Source organism: Peromyscus californicus, unplaced genomic scaffold, assembly GCF_007827085.1.
Source record: "Peromyscus californicus insignis strain IS unplaced genomic scaffold, ASM782708v3 Scaffold_5__1_contigs__length_169319896, whole genome shotgun sequence".
NCBI lineage: Eukaryota > Metazoa > Chordata > Mammalia > Rodentia > Cricetidae > Peromyscus > Peromyscus californicus.
Genome location: NW_026294573.1, coordinates 100,556,533 through 100,581,275, shown reverse-complemented (window position 1 = coordinate 100,581,275; position 24,743 = coordinate 100,556,533). Strand labels below are relative to the sequence as shown.

Sequence of the window (24,743 nt, the reverse complement as noted above, 5' to 3'; positions counted from 1 at the left end):
TGTGAGAGAGAGAGAGAGAGAGAGAGAGAGAGAGAGAGAGAGAGAGAGAGAGAGAGAGCGAGCTTGGGGGATCATTGTCACCAGAGTTAGAGGTGGGATCCTATGTGGTGCACCTTCAGCTTCCTGAGGATGAGCTCTGAGATTTTGCTCAGGTGAATCAGGTGACCAAAACATAGTGAGTCAGGACATGGAGGTGGCTGTGGCAGAGCCAAGGCCCACCTCGGGTCCTTTGCATCTGTTTGACAAGTGCTATGGCTGAAAGTTCTTGAGTCATCTAAGGGCTGGCAGGCTTGGATAACCTGCCTTCTGAGCCGAGGGGCTGAGCACTGCCGAGCATGGGTGTGGAGTTCAGGAGTGAAAGGTCCTGACTTCCGGAAGATACAGACCACGATGGGATAAAGAGCAGTGAATGCTTAGGAAGGGGGACGTAAGGTAGAGAACAGGGTAGCGGCGGGGATGCCTCCTAGAGGAAGGGGCTTCTCAGATGTGCCATGAAGAATGAACAGGCTCCTGCTGGGTAAAAGGACCCCAGAGGCTGAGGGAACAGTGCGTCCTGAGGCCAGCAGCATGAAGATCAGAAGGTAGGCTGGGGAAATGTCCTGACACAGCACACAGTGGGGCTTTGCCTTGGTGACCCAGGCCAACACGCCCCAGCTGCAGTCTCTTACCGCTAGTTGCCCGTGTGTCCTCCTCACCACACCTGTGCAGAAGCATTTACTAAGGCTCCCTAGAGATGAGTGAAGTCCTGGTGAAGACCTGGCCACCAAGTCTCCAGGAGCAGAGTACGTAGCAGTGACCTGAGCTGCTGGCACTGAGCTGGCCCAGGGTGAAAACTGGGTCGTCGAGGGAGTTGACGAATACTCTAACCCAGTCCTATACAGAATGGAGCCCCAGGGTTTCTTCCCTGAAGCATGCATATTGCCACCCCCTCACAGGGGTTGCAAGCCGTCAGTCTGATCCCTCTCCTCCATGTTCTGTCTTCCCAGAGCAGACCTAGCCGACACTGCAATGCTCAGGGCCCCTTCGGCAACTGGGGTGTGGTACAGAGCTGTTCTCAAAGCACAATGGCCGCCTGTGCCTGCTTAGCCAGGGACCGTCGTGACTGGGCATGTGGACTGTTGATATTCCCTCCTAGAAGGAGGGGGAAGGGGAGTCATTGGAGCCTCACCTGAGTGTCCAGCCCTATTGCTATGGCCTCATGGCCTAGGGATGGTGCTATCACACATGAGCTGGAGAAGATGAGGGGTAGAAGATGGAGTGAAGGCTCCATCTATGTGGCTACAAGGAAGCCACCATCATCCATGCTGAGTGAAGGCCTTACAATGAGGCTGCTTTGGGGTCTGTAATCCCTCTCACACATGCTACTGTAAACAACTCCAATGAACTCCTTGGTTCCCTGGGGTGAGCTGCAGTGGAACTGTACTTTGGTTTGTCATCAGGACTACAGGAGGAGGTAGATGCTCACATCTCTCCCAGGGAAGGAACGTTAGCAAGCCTACGACCTCACGGATTCACCTGCGTGGATGGCCTGCAGGTATGGAAAACCGGATCCCCTCTATCTATCACATGCCTCCTTCCTCTCACACCTGTACCACAGATCACCAGGCAATCTCCCAGATGGCCATGGAGACCCAAACCCCAGCCTCCTCTGCAGTGCCAACATGCTCTGTCCTTTGACGTCCAGTTAGCTCCTTCCTTCTTGTACCCTAGTTGGTCTCTCCCTTTGTGATGCCCAGATTACAGCCCCAAATCATGCCCAGGAGCTGCCTGGGATGGAAGAGGAATGGAGTTACCCTGCCCTGGTCCTCATGTTGGGGTGTGGGAATTTAGGCTCCCAGTGACTGAGTGACTCAGATCAGGACAAACACAGTATGAGCCTCCCTCACAGCAGGCCTGAATCAAGAAACGCAGCAAAAGGCAAAAGTTAAAATTAACCTGTGTGAGTTTTCACCCCAGTGATGTGCAAATCGCTAATTTTGTGGCTCAAGAAACAGAAACAGCTTATTCTCATTCTCTCATTCCAGTAATCCGGGGTGGGGGGTGTCTCTGTCCAGCAAGTGCCCCACACCCAGTCAGAGCTCCTTACGCAGCCCACACCCCAGAGGCCAGTTCTGAAATAAGTCATGGCACTCAAATCCTCCAGCAGCTGCAGACCCACCCACCTTTTGTGGGTGAGCTCAGCCTCCAGAGAGGGGCGGAGGTAGCTTGGGAGTTAGGAGCCATAGTTTGAATCCTAACAAATGGATGTACAGTTTCTGTGAGTGAAGGCGGGAGGGAAGTTTCCAGGCTGCCAGGCCACTCCCACCAGGATCCAGATCTGCCTGCCTTCTCACATTCAGACTCTGCTGGAGGAGAACGGCTCCCTTGGGCTTGGTCTACCATTCTGCCTCCCAAATCACCAGAGCACCCAGATCTGTCCAGTTCCCAGGTATCCGGGTCCTTTCATCTTTGCATCCCACCAGAGCCCTTGATCTGGCCCTGGGACCTGGAAAGAACCACGAGAAGGGAAGTGGTGGGCCGCACTTCAGTGCCACCCAAGAAGCTGGTCCCAGATACACATCAAATTTGCAGAGGGATGGGGAGACAGAACTGGCAGACTTCCTTGCCCGATGTGGCCCTATAGCCAAGACCACACTGACCATGGTCTCCATGGAGACTTTGGATTCTTCGGCCTACCTGTCTTCTACCCTCGGCTCCCTGTTTGTGGAGCCTCCTTCGATCAAGAGCAAAGTCCAGAGAAGGCGAGTGCCTGGGCCACGGTCTTGCAACAGCTGGGGACACCTTGAGGGCTTAAAGGCAGGTGCTCACACACCTGCCCTGTGCTAGCTCCCTGGATGCTGTGAGGTTTGCGGCTTTCCAGCCTCCTCTCCTGTTGCACAGGCCCACAACCAGCAGCATGAAGGGTCACCGTGGCCCAAACCCACCCACATTCCCACCTCCTGACACTGCATTCCCCCAGCAGTGTTCTTCTCTGTGTCACCATCTGTCTGTCACCTTCTTCTGCCTCAGCAGTAACTCTGCTCAATGGGCCGCCAGTCCCTCACCTCGCCTCTGCCATGCCTTGTACCTCATCTCCTCTCTCGAAAGCTTGGACTCTAGCTGCAGTACCCAAGGCATGTAGACCTGTACTCACGGACTCAGGGAAGGTTCCTGTTGGTGCCCTGTCACCGTTCTGACTGTTCAGCCCCAGCCCTGTAGCTCCTGAACCCCAACTTCTGTCCCTAGACATGTAGACCCTTTCTTATTACTGTCTGTCTGTCTGAATTCGTCATCCTGGGAACAGTGAACAGTGATGCACTTCACCCAGTAGCCCTTTCCTACCCTTTAGATCTCAGATCCAATGTTATCAATTCCCAGAGGCCTTTGCCAAGTGCCCACGTAGCAACTATTTAACCCCACACCCCTGCTTATTTTGAGCACAGCTCTGTCTTCTTACAACAATCGCATTGCAAGGGCCAGTCTAGTTGAATTTAAATTTGATCTTTCTACTCATTAGCTGTGACTCCTTAGGCAAGTTCCATAGACCCTGTGTGTCTCAGTTTTCTTATACATAAAACAGGGATGATAATAGACAAGTAATAAAGACTGAATTAATGCACATTAGGGCTGGCTCAGAACAGTGTCTGGTGCATGGCAGGCTGTAGGGACAACCCTTAAGATTACTGCTACTTCTTTGTTTATTTCCTGGCCTCTTCTCAGAATGCAAGTTCTGACACGATGAGGACCATTTCCAACCTTCAGTTCTACATCCCCAGTGCCTACCAGAATTCCAGGCAGAAAGGAAGTTGTCCTAAATATTTGTTAGTTGGTTGGAAGGAAGGAAAATAGTAGGTAGAAGGGTATATGAATAGATAGATGGATAGATGAGTAGCTGGGTAGCTGGATGGGTAGATGATAGGTGGAAGGGTAAATAGATGATAGATGGATAAACAGATGATAGATGGATGGATGGATGGATGGATGGATGGATGGAGGGGTAAATAGATGGTGGATGGATGGAGGGGTAAATAGATGACGGATGGATAGATAGATGAATGAAATGTACATGGGTCACCACCATTCATCCTCATGGTCATATCTTTCTATACTTTTTTCCCCCTATCCCAAAGTAACAGCTCTCACTGTTTGAGCCTCATCTCTAACCAGCTACACACCCACTGAAACATTCAATGGTGTAAAAGTCGTCTATGGTAGAAAGCCAATACCTGGCCAGGAGCCCAGGAATGACTTAATGAAGAAGAGAGAGTCTTGGTGGTCAAAGGAGAACTTCAGTGGGGGAGGAAGATCCAGTAAGGAAAGGATAGGGGGCATCTGACATAAGATATAGTGAACAGGGCTCGGAGGCAGCCCTGGGTTCATGTGGGACTGTTGCTGTCTGAGGCAAGGGATGGAGGTGGTGCTGCCTGAAGGCGACGCTGTCTGGGGGGGGAGTGCTGCCTTGGAGGCTGTGCTATCTGAGGGGGGTACTATCTGAGGGGCAGGTGCTGCCTGAGGCACGGTGCTGTCTGAGAGCACTGCTGTGGAGCCGGTGACGAGAGCAGAGAGATGATCATCGGCACAGTCAAACTGATACAACTTCATGGGCCTGGAAGTCTGGCTAGGGAGTCAGCTTGAGAGCACTGTGGCTCCAGACACACGAGATAGCACACACAGTTTAAGGACCCCTAGTGTATTCAATGGAAGGAAAGGCCAGGGGCCAGGCCAGGAGTGAGGGCCGTGGGTGGCTGTGCAGCGTAGGAACCACAGTCCTGCTAAGTACTTGCAGCCCACAAAGACAGTTCCACTGTGGCTGGGGTGGGGGCTCGGCCCTTACCTGGACCAGATTCCAGCCTTGGAGGGACTCAGCGATGATTGATGTGACAGACGGACAGACGCCTCCAAACACCATCAAATGGTTCGGTCCATACTTTATTGCATCATAGAAGGCTTTCAATCCCTTTGCATTGTCACACTGGAGAGAAACAAAGAGAGCAAGGTTCAAACTAGACACAGGTTCTCCTGAGCCAAGAGCCCCACAGCCGGGTCAGTCAACCTGTCATCACAGGAAACCCTTAGGCCTCAGTTTGTCCAGCGTGGGCTGCTCCACTCAGCCCCAAGCCCAGGCCCTGAGCTTAGGGAGGTTTTGGGTACCACACCCCAGACCCTCTCTAGGACCCTCAAAACCCCTCCCTCTGCCATCTCCTTTACACACACAGAGGAAAGCCGCCCCCTCCCCAGCCGCCTTTCCACAGTCATTTACATTTTAGAAAATGAGGCCGCACTCTGGCTATTGTGAAAACAGACGAGGCCAAGTGTTGACAGCATGTGAGGAAACTGTACGCTAGCTGTGGTTATGTGAAGCAGTTACACTGAAGAAAACATGTCTACCCCGAAGAGTCAACAAAGAGTTACCATATGGTACAATAACTCTACGTCTAGATGGGAACCCTAAAGAACTGAGAGGAAGGACTCAGAGATATCCGCACCCCATGTTCAGAGCAGGACCAGTCACACAACAGCCTCAAAGCAGAAACTCTCAAAGTCCATCAACAAATGAAGGGACAGGCAAATTGCGGTACGCACATACAGTAGAATATTATTCACCCTTAAAGAGGGAAGGAATTCTGACCCATGATACAGCCAAATGAATGGTAAAAAGCAGGGGAAGAAGAATTGTTTGATGTGGTCACATGGAAAGTAGGAGAAGCAGAGTCATTGATCCCCTCTAGTTCATTTCCTGAGTCCTAAAGTGAGATGAAAGGTTAAATAGGGGGCTGGGGATGTCCATATCTAAGCAGTCTGGGCATGGTGTGGTCCCACCCAGTACTGATCCACAGTTGTCTGGGCTCCCATCTCACCTTGCAAGGTGGCCTAACAAATTGCTAGAGATGTGAAATCTCTTTTCTGAGACAAGCTCCTCCTCTAGCCACCAGCAAGCGCTCAGTCTCTTTCTCCTCCCAGCATGAGATGCCTGGGGGAGTTCCATTATTTTGGGGTCCATTATTTCAATAGTCTGATAGTCAGATTGAGGAACAAAAGTGTCTCTTTAAAATCCCTTCATTTCTGACAGGCTGGTTACTGAATGATTCCACTCACATGAAGTACCTTGAGTGGACAAATTCACAGAAGCAGGAACTACAGTTGTGGTTGTGGGGGGTGCAGAGAGAGTGGGGGGGTGGGGATTACGGCTCAACAGGCTGAGGGCTTGAGTGTGCAATCATGGCAAAGGTCTGGAGACTAAACGCTGTGACAATTATGAATGCATTTAATGTCACCAGACACTAGAAGGGTGTTCAAATGGTAACTTGATGTGATGTACACTTGTCACAGTGCTTGTGCACACATGCGTGTGTGTGGGTGGGGGGGTTGGAGTGGGGTGGGGGTGGTGATGGAGAGAAAAGATGCCATTCACCTCAAGAGGAGAATTCAATGGTGAAAACGTGCTGCTCTGTGCTCAGCCCAGAGCTGGTTCCTGAGGGCACAGCTCTGCCCAGGACTAGAAAGAAAACCTGACCAAGGAAACATACCAGGGTACTCCAAGGAGGAAATGACAAGAGGAAAAATGTGGCAGGAATCCTCATGGCTCACTCTCCCCTTCTCCCTCTCCCTCTCCCTCTCTCTCAGCCAGAGGTCAGCTCCCCATCAACAGAGGACCTCCTGTCAGCCTGGAGCTCAGCAAAGCGCATCACTGCAGTGGCCTCCGAAAAACATGGATTCCTTCTCACCCCACTGCCTCCCTGCTCTTGTGAGAGGTCTACCAGCACACAAATCTCAAAAGGAGAAAACTCCCTCTCCCCGTGACAATGGATCCTATGCACACTGCTTAGGAGCACTGGCTGTTATTCCAGAGGACCCGGGTTCAATTCCCAGCACCCATATGGCAGGGCACAACTGTCTGTAAGTCCAGTTTCAGGGGATCCAACACTGTCCTCTGGCTTCCACAGACACGTGGTGCACAGAAACATATGCAATCAAAATACCTGTATACATAAAGTATTTTTTTTAAGAATTAAAAGAAAGCTAGAACATTTACAGACAAGAAAATCTTTGAGAACTAAAGCATGGTACTAGCTGTTGAAACCTGTAAAGAGCTGGGCCCCAGTCAACTGGCAGGCATCCATCCCTCCAGCCAGATGACCCTCCAGCAGGGCAGTTAGAAAACCCTCGGGTACCACTTGTCCGTGTTATTCACAAGGTTGGGATAATGTTCTCAATTCTCTTCACAGTGAGAGTCCTGTTTCTCAGGGTGCCTGACTCCTCTCCTCTCTCCCTGCTGCTCCCCAAGCCAGGCCTCCCCAGCCACCTTTAAATCCCTAAAATCAAGGACATCTCTTTCTGGCCCCTGGGTTACTGCACTTCCTGCTTCCTTTGCTGGAAACATAGTTTTAACTCACCTCCCCTCAATCAGGCCTCCCAAGCAATGGCACCCAGCCCTCATCACTATCCAGACAGGTATGTCCAACGGGACTCTGAGGCCCGGCACAGCCCAAGATAGCTATGAATCAAGTCCAACATCAAATCATAGGTTTACTTAAAACATTATAAGACTGCTTTGGGATTTTTTTGGGGGGTGGGGGTGGTGGTGGTTTTGTAGTGTGAACTTCTAGATGATGTCATGTTGCTATATCAAAGGTTGGCCTCTAACAATCATTCTGGTTTTTGTCTGTCTGTCTGTCCGGATGCTGACTGGAGGGTGTGGACTTGCCATTTGCTTCACTGTGGTCTGCTCACAGCTCCAGTCTGGATTCCATGAGGACAGGGTAAGTGTGGGGAGCCCATGACTCTCCCCACAGCTTCCAAATTTGCACATCTGTCTCCTTTTTCTTGTTGCAGTATCAGGGGTTGTCCCCAGGGCTTTGCGCATGCTAGGTGAATGCTGTACCACTGAGCTGCACCACAGCCCTCTCTAGGTTTTGCTTTGTGCCAGCGTCTCCCTAAGTTGCCCAGGCTGGCCTTCCTGAGTCAGCCTCCTGAGAAGAGAAGCTGGGATGATGAGCCTGTACCACCACACCCACCCTGTCTCCTTCTGTTTGTCCATCATCCTTCATCTTCTTTCTTCCCACTTACCCACATGGTCCCCGTAAGTGGCCATCATAGGGGTAGAGCAGGTGTTTACAAACAGGATAGCCCCATACAGAAGCTCTGGCCTCAGACCTCAGAGGCTATGAGCTGGGGAGTGTGGTGTCCACCTTGTGTGGTGGACAGCACTTAGGGACGGATCAGCCCACAGGGTCAAGGAGAGCCAAGGGGATGCGCTGAGAGAAGGCAGCATATGGGGCAGGGTCAGGAAGGAGAGAGAAATAGCCCAGCCCCGCACGCCCCCACCCCACCTGACTGAAGAGGACTGGAAGCCTGGAAAAGGGGAAGGAGGACCCTCACTGCCACGCTGGGGAGTTTGGACTGTAACCTGTAGATAATAAAGAGAATTCGACTTTCACATCTTAATTTGAGTTTGGAGCTGGAGATGTAACCCAGTTGGTAGAGTCCTTGCCTGGCATGCAAGAGGCACCCCTCACCACCACATAACTGGGGGCGGTGGTGCTCATCTGTAATCCAGAACTTGGTTGGGGACTTGCTACATAGTGAGTCTAAGGCCAGTGTGGGGTCCACGAAACCCTGATAGATAAACAAACAAACAAACAAACAATCAATCAACAGGTGGATTAATTTGAGGGGCAGTCAATAACAAAAGAGGGGAGGGAGAGGAGGAAGGGAAGAAGTTAGGCAATGATGGAGAAGAATTCTCCCGCTGCTTTGTATTTCTTGGGGGTCCCGAGCTAACTCCCCCACTCCACTCCACAGCTGAGAGGGCTTCACCCGCCACAGAGGTGTGTAGACACAGCAGCTCAGGGGTCATTTATCTGCCCTGATTTCCTGAGCCATTTCTGGTCTGAATACATATCTGAAAGGAATTTTCTTGTTTTCTCGTCTAATGACAATCATAGCGCAGAGCCCCAAGATCTATCGTCAGAGCTGCATGAAAACAATATTCAGGACAATGAGATTCTTCATACTTGTTTGCTTAGCAACATCATCCATCTGCCCAAGATGCTGTATTAGCAACGGGGCTGGCTGCTCCCGAACACACAGCTCCTGGCTCAGTCAACTCACAAATCTCGGCCTATCTGACAACCTCTTCTTGCAGGTAGAAGACTCTCTCAAGCTTACCAAATGTTTCCCTGACTCAGTTCTCATCAGACTAGGAATGACAGACAGAGTTTTGCCTCCAAAGGCCCTCGCTCCCCAGTGTTACTCCCAGGAATGTCATTTCCCGGCAAAAGGGATTTTGCCCATGTAATTGAGGTACTAATTAGCTGACCTTAAATTAAGATCCATGTGAGCTCACCGTAGCCCCACAAGCCCTTAACAGCTCAGATCTTTGCCTGGGAGCAACAGAGAAATTAGAGATTGGAAGCATAGCAGGGCCTTGTTAGTCACTGTGGTTTAAAGGTGAAGAGGGTCCTGTGTCAAGGAGAGGAGGGCTCCGTCCTGCAACGGCAGGAATCTCCATCCTGGGGCTGGAGAGATGGCTCAGCAGTTCAGAGTGCTTGCTGCTCTTGCAGAGGGCCCAGGTTCAGTTCCCAACACCACACTGGGCGCTCACAACGCCCTCTTCTGGCCTCCATGAACACAAGGCACGTACACAGTGCACATGCTTAGATACACATAGGAATTCACACATGCACACAACATTTTAAAAAACATTTTAAAGATACCGGATTCTGCCAGGGACCCAGATTAGCACAGAAGCACACTTTCTCCAGTCATGTCTTCAGATTAGGGATCCAGCCCTGGGTTTGTCACCTGCCTGGAGTCACAGTCACTAGGGAAGGGAAGGCAGTAAGGCCACAATTCCATAGCCTGTTTGGGCAACTTAGCCTGTCTCAAACTAGCCAAACAGAAATTTAAAAGGCTGAGAATTTAGTCCTGGCATAGAGTGCTTTCCTAGCATGTGCAAGGCCCTGAGTTCAACCCCTAGTACATTGCAAATAAATAAATATATAAAAATACAGACTCGGCCTGGCGATGTCGTAGAGAGCTCTGAGCAGGGGGTCTCTACAGAGCTATGCCGTGGCTGCAGGCCTGGGCACAGATCTGTGAGGTGGCGGATGATCGAGGTTTAAACCACCACAGTCATGGTGATCTGTTGCAGCAAGACAAGAAGCTAATGTCTTCAGGCAGAATGAGAAAAGCAAGATCGGTGTAGTGAGTTTCCCTCCACTTAAAGAACTAGCCTCATGTGTGTGGGCCGGGTCCTTCCTGGTCTACACGGTGCCAAAGCCGTTTCCTCTGTAAAATGACAGGTAGTGGGAGGTCTTGTTTCGAATGTGCTGATGTGGCAAAGTAAAGACTCCTGTGCCCTACTTCGCCTTTGTCCCCTGGTCCGATTCTTTGTGTGTGAATCCAGGCGATGTAATCTATCCCCCCTACCCTGTGCCAGCCCTGTTGCAGGGGAAGCTGAGGACCAAAGAGGATGGACTGGACTCCATCTTGCCCAGATTAGGAGCGGATTTCTGGACTCCCAGTTTAGAGGTTTCTAATAATTAGTGAACTCAGCAAGTGAAGAGAAGGTTAAAGCTAAGTGTTCTGAAAAGACCATTTCCCTCAGAGAGTGCTGCCAGCCAGGACCTCTGTGTCAGAGTTCTTAGCCTAAGGCAGGAGAAATCACCTCTGAAACTGAGACCTCTTCTTCCTGTAACAGGAGTGCTAAAAGCCACCCAAACGGAATCTCTTCTTTCCTCGAACCTTTCTCCCCACACCCTGTGTGTGTAGTGTAGCATAATTAGTATACATGCATTTGTATGCGTAGGTGTGTGCTTGTGTGTGTGCTTGTGCTTGTGTGCGTGTGCGTGTGCGTGTGCGTGTGTGTGTGTGTGTGTGTGTGTGTGTGTGTGTGTAGGCCAGATGTCGACATCTGTCCTTGCTCTATTTCTCTCTGTGCTGGTTAGTTTCTGTCAGCTTGACGAAAACTAGAGACATCTGGGAAGAGGGATGCTCAATTGAGGAACGGCCTCCATCAGATCGGATCGCAGGCATGTCTGCAGGGGCATTTTCCTGACTGCATAGGACGAGGAGAGCCTAGCCCGCTGTGGGCAGTGCCAGCCCTGGGCAGCTGGTCCTGGGTTGTGTGAAGAATGTAGCTGGCTGTGAGCCTCCAAAGGCTGCTTCAGCGCCTGCCTCCAGCCTCCTGCCTTGAGTCCCTGCCTTGGCTTCCATGGACTACAACCTGTAAGACAGATTGACCCCTGTCTCCCCAAGTTGTTTTTGATCACAGAAACAGGAAATTAACTAGAATATGCTCTAATTATTTATTTTCTTCTTCTTCTTCTTCTTCTTCTTCTTCTTCTTCTTCTTCTTCTTCTTCTTCTTCTCCTCCTCCTCCTCCTCCTCCTCCTCCTCCTCCTCCTCCTCCTCATCATCATCATCATCATCATCATCATTATTATTATTTAGATAGAGCCTTTCATTAAACCTAGAGCTAACAATTAGCTAGACGAGCTGGCCAGTGAGCTTCAGAGATCCACCTGTCTCTACCCAGCCCTCCCTCCCAGCACTATTGCTACAGGCACATGCCACTAGGGCAAACTTTTATATGTGTGGGTGCTGGGGATTTGAACTCAGGTCCTCAGGCTTGCATAACACACACATTTATGACTGAGTGAGTAATCCCCCAGCCCTCTTTTTTCTCTTCAAATTTTTTTTTATATTATTGGGGTGGAGGGATACAGCACGTCATGGCATGTATTTGGAGGTCAGAGGATGACTTGTAAAGTCAGCTCTAGCCTCCCACCTTTATGTGGGTTCTGGGAATTGAACTCAGCTCTTCAGGCTTGTGGCAAGCACCTTTACCTACTGAGCCATCTCGTTGGCCCCCTTTTACCTTCTTTTGAGTAAGAGTCTAACCACATAGCACAACCCGGCACAGAATTCCGTATGTGTACCAGGCTGACATTAACCTGGATGCTCCCACAGGCAGAAATTACAGGCTTGTGCCGCCAGGCTCGGCTATCAATCTGTCCCACTTTAAAGCTACTCTCCCTAATCCTAATTTCCGATTCTGAATCTTCTTTGCTGACATTTATTATTCCAAGAAGGTGGACTTTCCAGCTGGCCACAGCTGGATCAGCTTGGGGGCTTCAACCTCATCCCAGCAGGGGATTTAGAAGCTGCTGTGGGCTTCTCCTTGTCCTGCAGCCAGTATCTCCCCACGTCTGTCCCACATACAACAGAGCTGTCATGGGATGGGATGAGCTCTGAATTCCCTCTGCACTCTGTGACAGCATCCGAGTCTGTGCTACACACACATGGCCTGAGCCTCCACAGACTCACGCGCTAAAAGCAATCCATGTTTGAAGCTGAGGAAAGAGAATCCCAGAGGTCCTTGCCAGAGTGTAGCTTTCCTGTGTGGCCTCAGGACTCTCTCGTGGACAAGGTGGCTGAGTGCACACCGGAGCGACTCACCAACAGGTCACCTGCTGAGTATCAATTTGCTCAATGGCCAGTTCACTGAAACATGGGAAATTTCTCCAAGTAACTCCTGAGGGAGGCCTTGTGGACACCAGACACATCTCACAGATTTGTCCTTCCAGCTCAGGTGGGAGTCAGTCATGTGGATTTCACATTTCCCTCCTTCCTAAAGGCTGATCTTGGAGATGGTCCCCAACGCTCTGTTGATTATCATCCGCTCTTAGGGACTGCTCTTGCAGAAGCCAGTAAATGCTGGAAGTCTTTTGATAGCCTGCTTACGGCATCTGTCTGACGGCTTTTAATTAGCTGTTCACTGGACCAATGATTTTGAGAAGTCACATGGCAAGGTGTCTTCCAGCCACTTGGCTTTTGATAAGTTGCTCTCAGAGCCCTAGAAGGGGTCTCGGATTCCTGGAAGAGGTGGGTTCCTCCTCACCCTGCAAGTCCCCTGCTAGACTGTCTTCCATTCACTTCAGGAGGGCATTCTGAGTGTTGGCATGGTCACCACCTGCCCAGCACACGGGATGTAATAACTCACACAGATGGAAATGTGACCACAGTCCTGCCAGCGGTTGCCACCTGCACATTCCAATGCACGGTTTGGGCACCAACAACTTCTCTTTCCCTGTGAGAACCTGTCCCAGAGAAATCACTGGCACACATGGGCTCTTAAAATTCAGCACTTAGAGATGGGAATAGATCCAACAGTCATGAAAATCTTTTTTTTAAATGAAAACAGTAAGACCCCCAGAATGAGTTCCATTTTCATTTAAATCTCACTTTTAAAGAATTAAAATACTTCTTTGACTTGAGCATTTCAAAGAAAATGATGCTGAGAGTGAAAATGTTTTTTTTTTCTTTTAAAGAAAATGTCAGAATTAATAACAACCCATTGGAAACTGGGAATTATTCCCCATAGAATGTTAGACTGGAAGGAGACCTTAAAAGCAAATATGTCCAACTGCTCTCGGGTTACAGAGCCCTCCTCACCCTCCACCTCGGTCCCCCGTGCCCCCCCCCGCAACTACCACCAAGAGCAGCCGTGTCTGCTAATGTCTCTCCAGGGCAAGGGTCTCTTCTGATAGAGTTCTTCCTTAGGTTGGCCTGGAAACTACTGTTTCTTTTGCATTTTCTGTCCCAAAGTCCCATAAAGGACCAGATGGCAAGATTCTTGGTCTTCAATGGGCCTGAGCAGCGACTCATCTCCACCACTGTAGTACGAACAGCCACAGATAACACATGAAGGAGCGGGAGCTGAGAGCCAATAAAACTTTATTTTTAAAAGCCACAGCAGCTGGATATGGCCCAGGAGCCACATTTTGTTCACCCCAGCTCTGTAGCCTCATCGAGCAAGCACGGTCTTCTACCTCAGGAGAGCCCCCCAGATACCTCAGCTCAGCCTGTGTTACTCAGAGATGTCTTTAGGTTAAATCACCCCTGGCTCCTCTAATCACCCCGTACGGGTGCTTCTGTCTGTGCTTAGTGCCTGGGCAGGCTTTGGAGCACAAGTGTTTGGGAGTTGTGGAGCCTACAGTGGTCTCGCAAATACCTCCATCTGCCTGGCAGAAGACAACACTAGCTGTGAGCGTGATGGCTCATGCCTGCAACTCCAGCACTCCACACTTGAGCTACACACCAAGACCCTTTCTAAAACTCCAAAGCAAAGCAAAACGAAACAGAAGAGAACGCCAGCTACCGCATACCGCAGCCTGACTGTGTTGGGCTCAGGATTAAGAGGTGACTTTATGTCTCATGGTATTACTAACATCAGTTCTGTTTTCATTTCCATTTTACAGGTAGAGAAGCTGAGGCTCCCAAAGGTTAAATGATTTACTCAAGGTCACACAAATGGCAAGAGTTCAGTCCTTGGCAATGTGATTTCAGAACACTTTCATTTTAAATAAAAATTCCTGGGCCAGCGATATGGCTCAGCAGTTAAAGGTACTTGATATGCAAGCCTGACAACCTGAGTTCAATCCCTGGAACACACAGTAGGAGGAGAGAACTGAGTTCAATCCCTGGAACACACAGTAGGAGGAGAGAACTGAGTTCAATCCCTGGAACACACAGTAGGAGGAGAGAACTGAGTTCAATCCCTGGAACACACAGTAGGAGGAGAGAACTGAGTTCAATCCCTGGAATACACAGTAGGAGGAGAGAACTGAGTTCAATCCCTGGAACACACAGTAGGACTCCCCAAAGTTGTCCACAGATGTTCACATGTGCACTGTGGGATACATGCACCAGTACTCTTACACACACACACACACACACACACACACACACACACACACACACACACACTAATAAGTAAAGTAAGAAAATTAAAAATAATTCCTAATTATAATTATGGAATACACCATGTCCAATATCCAATTTAGGCTGAGCCCTGAACAGCTCCTGCATATACCCTTCCTCACCCAAGGGGGCCCTGGGGCTGAACTTGGCACGAACCTATCCTTGCTTGTCTTTAAAGTTTTGTGTATACACCTTTTCTCAATTCTGCACCACTTAGTTTAACTGTGTAAGTGGGATCACTCTGTGCACTCCAGAAGCAGGCCCTTCTGGCTCTACATTTTAATTTTGCAAAGTGTGTTGTGGAACACAGTTCAGTTCTTTTCATTTTGTAGCAGTGTGGCAGGCCAAGGTCTTCTGAATACACCACCCTGTCTGTTAACTCCTCTGTCAAAGGTACTTGGTGTCTTAGCTGTCTTCTCTGTTGCTGTGACAAAACACTGACCAAAAGCCACTTGAGGAGGAAAGGATCTGTTTTAACTAACAGGTTAACAGGTTTCAACCAGCATCCAGGGAAGCCAAGACAGGAGCTTGAAGTAAAGGCCATAGAGAATACAGCTTACTGGCTTGCTTATGCAGCCCGGGTCCACCTGCCTAGGGATGGCACTGCCCACAGAGGGCTTGGCACTCTTCCATCCAATAGCAATTAAGAAAATGCTTCACTGGACTTGGCTCTAGGCCAATCTGATCTAGATGATTCCTCCGTCAAGGTTTCCTCTTCCCAGGTGACTCTGGGTTGTGTCAAGTTCACAGCTGAAGCTGACTATGACGCTTGAGTTGTGCTTTGGTTGTTCCAGGCAGGATAGCTAGACTTTCTATGCACAGTTCCTGGCAAAAATGCGGAGTTCTCCATGGCACAAATCTGGACATGGAACTGTTGACTCACAGGGCATACCCCACTCTCTCCCAATGAGCCATTGGCACTTCCTGCAGCAGGAATTGAGACACCTCGCAGCTACACCCCCGCCAGCTTCCAATTTTGCCAGTCTTGTGGGTATCCGCTGTCTCATTTCTGTGCGTGTGTTTCTGGTTACTCGGGAAGCTAAGCGATCCTTTCCTGTGTTTATGGGCTGTCTGAGCTTCCTCTTGCACACTGGTGACTTCGCCCAGAGTTTTATTGGGTTGTTTGTCTTTCCCTTATTGATTTGTTCAGAGCCCTCCCAGCCACACCGCCAAACTGAATGAAACATCACCTCCTGCATCCTACAAGTGACTGCTGCTAATGCCGCTTAGACTGCAGCCTGGTGCTGTATCACACAGAACTCACCGTCAGGAAAGGCTACCTACACCTTGGTCGTGGCAGGGGAGAGAGAAAGTACTTGACAAATACCAGCCCATCAAAAGGGAAATGAAATGTAACTAGAGGGGTGGGGGCTTGTGATGAGGTAGTGATGTGAGAGCTGGACCCACTTAACATGAAGGGAAGACACTCGGAAATGTGAACTCGAGAAGGCGGAGACAGGCACGGAATTAGAAGCTGGTTCATTTTCTCTTCTGCCATAGGTGACCTTTAATCGATACCATCTAAAAATGAAAACTGGAGTTGAAAGCCGGGAGTCTAACCTCACTGCTTTCCAGAATCTTCTGCAACTCTCCAAGAGCAAAGCTAGAAACAAATGTTCTCAGTAGTGTGGGCAAAAATCGCTTAATGCGGAACAGTTCCTTCTCCTTTACATTCTTCCTCTTCGACATGCAAAATGGAGAAGCAGTAACCCCAGCCTAGTGGGCTCCAGTAATGACCCCAAGCTGTAAACTCTTTATGTCCCTCTCTCTACTTATAATATGTGCATAGAGAGATGTCAAGAACAGTAGTCCTGTGATGCTAAATATAGTAAGATTTGGGGTGACTTTTTTCTTATCTCTCAGTATTTTTTTAAAGCACTTATGACTTTTATACAGATTGAAAGTTTCCCCCACTTTGAGACAGGGTCTTATGTAGTCCATGGGGCTGGCCTTGAACTGTATAGCTAAGGCTAACCCTGCACTTCTGATCCTCCTGCTTCTGGCTCCGCGGTGCTAGGATTACAGGCATGGACCACCATACCTGGCTTATGCCCTACTGGGGATAACCCAATGCTCCATGCATGCTGGGCAAGCACTCTATGAACTAAGTTACACCCCCAGCCCCAAGAAAGACATTTTAAACTGGGAAGCTTCCCATAGCCAGGGTGCTTTCTCAGCCACTCCCATCTCCTTCCTGGTCTTCTGCAGCTAACTTTCTGAACCCAAGAGCAGGACTTCATCCTATCATTGCTAAGCTACGTTAAAGATTAGAGCCATGCCATGGGCAGCTGAGCTGAGCACACACTGTATTGACTTGACATTGCAACTAATTCATTCAAACACGTTCTGATCATCGACTAAAGACCAGGGGCTGTCTAGGAAAGAGTGAGCTCATGTACTCGCGAGTGGAATACATACTCAGTAAAGGGTTACTGGCGTGTTACATTCAAAACAAAGATCAATAATAAATCACACCATGGGCAGCCCTTATATAGCACTTATGTGTGCCTGGCTATCCTGAATGCTTTACATATGGTCTCACTTAAGCCTCACAATCAGCCTACAGATTGCACCCTATTAGTGTCATCATTATTATAAATGAGGAAACCGTGGGTCAGAAAATTCAGTCATCTGCCTAAGAGTGACATTCCTGAACACATGCTTTATGATGTCTGTGTTGTTACTTCCTTCATCCTGAGCACATGGGGAGACCATAGTCCCCGGACCACCCTAGTATATTGAGTGTGAGTTTCAGTCATGGAATGTGAGCAAAGGCATGATGTGCACCATGCCAGGGTGAGCCAAGCTGTGAGTGAGGAAGAATCCAAGGACTTAGAAGAAGAAGAGGTGACCCTAAGCTCCTGGGATGGAGTCATAGAAAGACCAGTGGATGGCGTGGGGTGGGGGAGGCAGCCCTGACAACCTCCAGGAACTGTGCCTTAAGAATCCTCCTTACGGGGGCCCAAGTCCTTCTGATCGAGGCCCAAGAAAAAAAAAAAAAAGAATCCTCCTTAACTCTGGGGATGAGGTCATTCTTTTTCTGGGAGCACCCCTTCCCATGGAGTAGGCAGCACAACAGAACATAGACCCCCCACATGTCTGGCCGGTGCAGGAGTCTCCCATGGGCAGTGTTTGAGCCTTGCTGGTCTGTCTGGAATTTTCTCAGGGAAGTACTGCAGTTCAGGCTTTCAGGCTTTTCTTTCTGGTCCCCATCTTCAGGTTTTCTGTGCCTGGAGGTCTGGTTCACCTTACTAGTCTGTTCCTGCTCCACTCCTCCTACCACAGACACCCCTCCAGAACCCTCTGACTCCAGCGGAACATCCCCCCAATGACTCTATTTCTCACTGTTTTACTTCCCTGCACCTGGCTATGGCATGGACAAGAAATGACCTTAACACCTACAGATTCTCACCTGGCGGCGGTGGCGCACACCTTTAATCCCAGCACTCTGGAGGCAGAGCCAGGCAGATTTCTGTGAGTTCGAGGCCAGCCTAGTCTACAGAGCAAGATCCAGAACAGGCACCAAAAACTACACAGAGAAACCCTGTCTTGAAAAGACAAACAAACAAACAAAAAACCCCTACAGATTCTCTGGAGCATAGGTGTGGTCAGCCAGTCAGATCACATGGATAAACAAGCTTTCTTTAAGGACCTGCCATATAACTTTGACAAAATTGAACACATGTGATAAAGTATTAGAGAAAGTGAAAAGACGTTACAGATAGACAAAGGAGGATTTGGGGAAATGGCAGGAAGTAAGAACGTATGTCTTGCACTGAAAAAGCAAACATCCACTATCATTCAGGACGCTGACACCAGCCTGAGGATAAAGGGCACAATCAGAGGAGTCTCTTGTGTGCTGGAAGGAACCATCTCATTCTCCCTTCATCTCGGAAGGACCTGGTCCTGCACAGGTGTCTCAGACGCGCTGGTTGAACAGAGTTGCTGCTGCAAAACTGATTCCATCCCCGTTGGTGTGAACACCCTAAAATAAAAGTAGTCGCCTCCATAGTTCTGTCCCAAGAGCTTATTAACTGCAGCCAGCTTGAGTTTTTCACACCCCTTCCTCGGGGTGACGGACGGGCCATCTGCTTCTGAGTCAAGATGGAACGGCCGCCATCTTGGATGCCACTGGTTGCCAAGGAAGAGCAGGAGAGGCTCACACAGCCCTTGAGCAGAGCCCACTGACCAGCTGTCCACCTGGAAGACTGAACCACTAGCATTTCTGTATTCTCCATGAAGCTATCACTCTGAATTCTTGGCCAGCTGCAGACTAAGTTACATGAGAACGATGGAGCCCCACCACCCAGCTCTCCTCTGTACCGGGAAAGCCAATTACCTGGTTTACAAAATGTTTTTCAGAGCTTGGTAGATACAAACTGCGTTCCCTAATTAGCTGTCGATAAATCTCGCTGCATATGCAGGTGTGACATTTTTAAAAGTCAGGGTCACAAACGCAGAGCTTGCCTGGGCTGCCTGTCAGGAGGGGCTGTTCTTTCCTGCAGGTCTGTGCAAATATCAGGCATTTTCAGCCCTTTCCCTAGGGATGGGGGCTCAGGTCACCTGCAAAAGAGGGACCGAACTCCTGCTGTGTGCCACTGGGCCATCTCCAGAGCTTCAACACTGACTGGGGACCTGAGCAGAGTGCTAAAGGAGGAGCTAAGACAGATGTGGCCCTGCCATCAGGGTGCTTGTAATCTATAGGAAGTGAAAGATATGGACGTATTTGAGGGAAATGTGATAAGTAGCATAATGGAGATTTCAATAAGGAGTTATAGAACGTTCTTGTGTTTCTTCACAGACCAGGGGATGGTGAGGCGACAGACTGAGCCAGGTTTGGGGATGCAGAAAACATTACTTACAGCTCTGACCAGCAATGGAGGACACATTCAAACAACAGCCTGCATATAGGACAGGATTGAGTGGGAAAGATGGCAGAGATGCAAGGAACATTAAAAACAAAACAAAACACTGGATAGTCTGCTAGATTTCTTGGAAGAGGTGGCATCTCAGCTGAGGCTTGAAAATGGGGCAAAGGATGGTACAGCAGGAAGGACCACCAGGCCAGGTTACCCACAAGATCAAAGGCCTGGCAGTGGAAAGGGGCGGGGCTTGCAGGAACATGGAAGCGGGAAGGGGTGTGTCAAGAAACAGGGTGGCTGGGGTGGGGCAGGCTTGGGCCAGCACCTAGGACAGTGAACTGCAAGCAGGTATGTTTTTCTCTCTTTTAGAAAGGAACAGGTCACTGGAGGACATGAACTGGAGGTGGCTGAGGGGCACCAATGGCAGCTGACACAGAGTGGGATGGCACCAGGGAGGAAAGAGGTCAGCAGGGAATAGTAGTCTAGGTGAGAGGTGCTGGCCAATGGCTTGGTGAGAATATGGCCCAGCACCCTGGAGAAGGAAGACATGTATCAACAGGGAGCCTGGGCACTCTCAGACTCTATGGGCTTGAGAGGCTCCTGATATCCATGAAAACACATTCAAACATGCAGTAGCCCAGGGATGGGAAGAAAAAAGATGAAATCACAAGAACAGAGTGAGCCACACTACATCAGGCACAGGATTCTAGGCCTACCCTGCTTCCCTTTGTGACCTGCTTCATCTGCCCTTCATGTCAACAGGAGTTAGCAGATTTGTCAGTCAAGAAGGCTGTGCTGTGCTGTGGCAACAAATCCCTCCCCCTCCACACACACACACACACACACACACACACACACACACACACACACACACACCACCTAAATGGGTCTCCTTGGAGAAGCTGATTTCTTTCTCATCAAAGAGGCTGGCCACACCATAGACACTCTGGGCCCAGCTGGTGGGACAGACACCATCTTGAACCCCACTGGTTGCCAAAGGAGAAGGTGAAGAGCATGCAGGGCCTCAGCAAGCACTTGAGTGGAACTCGCTGACCAGACAGGGCAGTGAAATGCATAGCCACACCCAAGTAAAAGGGGCCCAGAGCAGCTCACAGCACAGTCATAGGGAGAGAAGAAGCAGGCATGACTGGCCCACAGATGAGGGTCCTGTGCATTCCTCAGGCCCCTCCAGCCTTCCCATTTCGGTTTCTGTTCAAGGCTGAGTTTTAACTCAATTCATACACCGCTCTTACTGAGCACTGACCTGCGTGCCCGGCGCCATGCTGAATTCTTCCCATGCATTATCTCATTTGCTATTCATAATGTATCTTGTTCAATATTTGCAATGACCCTTTTAGCCCTCACTTAACAGAGGAGGAAATAGAGGTTCGGGGAGCTTCACTGACAAGCTCAAGGTCACCAGGATGGTAAGTCAGGGAGTCTGCACTCACCCTGGGCCATCGTACTCTAAACCATATGCTCTTGGGAACAAATGGCTATTTAAAACCGTCTCGGATGGGGTACAGTGAGAGAATGGGGGTGAGCCCTGCAGGAGGACAGTGTTGAAGTGTATTCCAGCAAGATTCTAATCCTGAGAACCTGTGAGGAAAGGGGACTGTGGAGGTAAGTCTAGAGCACAGTGTGATGGTCCTGGGTTGGGGTACTCATTGGGTAAATGGAAAAGGGATACACTTCTGAGCTGCCCTTGGAAGGCTTGTAGCTCCAGTCGGGGGCTCCCCTTATTCTGCAGGCCTTGTTCTTAGCATTTTAATCATTTTGAGTGGACAGTTCTGTGGCATTAAGTGCACTCAATGTTGTGTAACCATTGCCACTATCTATTTCCAGAACTCTCCATCATCTCAAACGGAAAATCTCTCTACCTATTAAACTCTGGAGGTCCTTAAATTGCTTCACTCTGGCAATGACATCACCGGCGTTGATGGTGGGGAAGAGGACCCAGGCAGCTATGTGAAGGATGTGATGGAGGAGGAGAGGCAGGTGAAGCATTGTCAGGAGGTGAGTGTGTCTGTCTAGGCAGGAGATGCAGAGTCCAGAGCAGAGAGCGGAGGGGAGAGACAGGAAGGGAGACTCAGAAAAAGGGAGAAATCCCAGCCTCTCCTATGGAACTTGTGAGTTCTGGGTCATCAGGAATTGAAGAAGAGATGACTTTGGGCTCTGGAGATACCACAAAGCTTGTCATTTGTCTGCAAGGTGGTTTAGACTATCCCAAACCTCTGCCTACTTCCTTGGGGAAGCTACATCTTCAAACCCAGCCATCACTGATACTTTGTAGAGAGCGGTTCCATGATTTACCCAGAAGCTCAAGATTCCCGCTCAAACATTGACTAGGCATCCTACTTGAAGATGAAGGGTAGTTGCTATGGCATATAGAGTGTCACTCCTACGTGCATTCATGCAATTCCTTGGGCTAGCTCTCTCCTTCATTCTCTCCCTCCCCAGTCCCAGATGGAGTTCATGATGTCCCTCACTTATCTTCCAGTTGGGGACAGGCAGTCACTCTTCAGCTTCGTGGATAAGGGCTGGGCAGATGTTACATTTCCCTGTGATCAGAGGACTGGAGTCAAAGGAATTTCTGATTCTGGGCCGTCCACAAATCCTTTCCCTCTCTTCCATATGATCTACCCTAGCTGGTTGCTTCCAGAGTCCCGCCCAAGAGGTGAGTTCCTGGCCCCCAGCTTCCCCGTTGCTTCCTAATGCTGCTCCATCACTTCTGGGCTCATCCCACAAAAGTCACAGGGGATCTCAGATCTTCTCAGCATCCTGCCTTCAGACCCCAGCTCCCCAAGGTTGAGGTCCTAAGGCATCTTTGTTATCTAGATCCCCAGACCCTGGCCCATCCCCATCCTGCTAAGAGGTCCTGGATCCCACAGAAGCATTGCCTGAGCCGGCAGAGCACTTAACTTAGGGCTACTCCTGGACACTCAGTGGGCAGTGTGAAGCTTCCTAGCCCAAGAACAGAGGCACTGGCTACCCCAACAAGGAAGAAACAGGGATGACTCTGCTGAGAGCAGTGGGGGAGGTCTAGGTGAGGAGCTGTTTGAGGTTAGGAGTGGAGTCCACTCTGGGAAGTCCTGTGACAGGCCTTTGACAGGTGACCAGTGATTCTTCAAGGGCAGCAGCTTCAGGAAAGCAGCAGAGAGCCAGGCCCTGGGCAGGTCGTCCCAACCCTGGCTCATGATGCACATTCCTGGATTTCCATTTGGAAGATAGGCAAAAAAAATTCTGAGATGTGCTATGGTGTGAGTGGGGTTTAACTGTTTAATTATGTTCCACAAGGGGCATAATTAAAGACTTAGTCCCCAAGGTGATGGAACTCGGAGGTTCTCTGGAACCTCTGGAAGGCGGGGTCTGATGGGGTGTGCTCTTCTAACGTAGTTATTTTGGGGAACTTCTTGGTGCTTCTCACAAGAAGATTGTGATGGTTGCTACTGATTGTTGGATCGCCTTGGAAACAAACCTCTTGGCATGTTCCTGAGTGCTTTTTTTACACTGGGTAAGTTGAGGTGGGAAGACCTACCCTAAATGTGGGTAGTACTGTCCCAAGGGCTGGGGTCCTGGACTAAATAAAAAGGAGAAAGTCAGAGGAGCACCGGCATTCTGCTTCCTGAATAATCCAGTTTGCTTCCCTATTGCTGTGATAAAACACTGACCAAAAGCAACTTGGGGAGGAAAAGGTCTATTTGGCTTACAGTTTACAGTCCATCATCAGGGGAAGCCAGGGCAGGAGCTCAAGGCAGGAACCGAAGCAGAGGCCATAGAGAAATCCTTCCCTCTGGCTTATTTTCCATGGCTTGCTCAGCCTGCTCTCTTATGCAAGTCAAGATTATCTGCCCAGGGCCAGCACCGCCCACAGTGGGCTGCAGCCTCCCACATCAATCACTAATCTTTGGGCATCGTTATTGTGCAAATTGGCCTTTAAGCCAATCTGATGAAAGCAAGTCTTCAATTGAAAGTCTCTCTCCCCAGATATACCCAGATTTGTGTCAAGCTGATGAAAACAAACCAGCACATTGACTATGGATACAACACGACCAGCCCCCTCACACCCCAGCCACCATGACCCCATCCCCGACCATGATGGATTCTATCCCCTCATACTGCAAACAAAAATAAGCCCTTAAGTTGCCTTCGACAGGTATTTGGTCACAGCAATGAAGAAAGGAACTAATGCAAGGACTGGTAAGAAACCTGGGTTTGCCGCCCCCCCCCCCCCCCACTCTCAGCTCAGGGCTGAAGCGGGTCCCTTTGCTCCCAAATACACTTCCATTTCGGTGTGCTGCCAACTCCCACTTTCACCAGAGGTCAAACTGATGTACCCAACTCTTGAATTAACTTGGACTTTGAGTCTCCAAAACTGTGAGCTAGAAACACTTCTCTAATCGTAAGTAGCCCGTGTCCAGCATTTTGTTAGAGAAATGGGAAGCTGACCAGTGCGGAAGGCCTGACCACCGTAGAGTCACGTGGAGCCAGCCCTGCAGCCTCAGCCAGCCATGAGTGCTCTGTTTACTCAGTCTGATGAATTAGGAATCAACAGAGGATCTCCTTCCAGCCTAGCTCTGCCAGGATTTGGGCAAACAGAGGGAAGAAGTCAGAGCCCATCTTCACAAGTGCATGGGCAAGAGAGGCGCCAAGGAACAGTCACAGCATAATGTAGTGTCTTTGTCCATTTAGGCACTGGGACAAAACGCCACGGACTGGGTGTGACATACGGACAACAGACACTTATTTCCCAGTTCTGAGTCTGGAGAGTCCAAGATCAAAGAGGTTCAGTGTTTAACGAGGGTTCTAACTCCTGGCTCAAAGACAGTGGCTTCTTGCCACCAACTCACATGGTGGGAACAAATCCCCTAAAACCTCTTTTATAAGGACACTGATCCCATCGTGAGAGCTCCACCCTCGTGATCTAATCACCTCCCCCAGGCACTCCCTTCTAAGGCCATTGTCTTGGGGGTTAAGATCTCAAGGGATGCTATTTGGGGGGACCACATACATCAGTGATAGCTGGTGGCAAAGTACATCATGAACGGGCAAAGTGTGGGGCCTAGGAGGCTCCTGGACCAGAACTAGGAGTGAGGGAGAACTTCCTGCAGCCAAAGGTGCCACTGCCTATGCGGG

General features: G+C 49.8%; 1 protein-coding gene across 1 annotated transcript in view; it reads right to left on the bottom strand.

Moving 5' to 3' along the window:
* The window catches only part of Gabbr2 (gamma-aminobutyric acid type B receptor subunit 2), a 356,326-nt gene that overhangs the window by 227,164 nt on the left and 104,419 nt on the right, over nt 1-24,743 (bottom strand). The window contains 1 exon segment of the mRNA XM_052718497.1: nt 4,814-4,951. Coding sequence (XP_052574457.1) covers nt 4,814-4,951 — 138 coding nt within the window.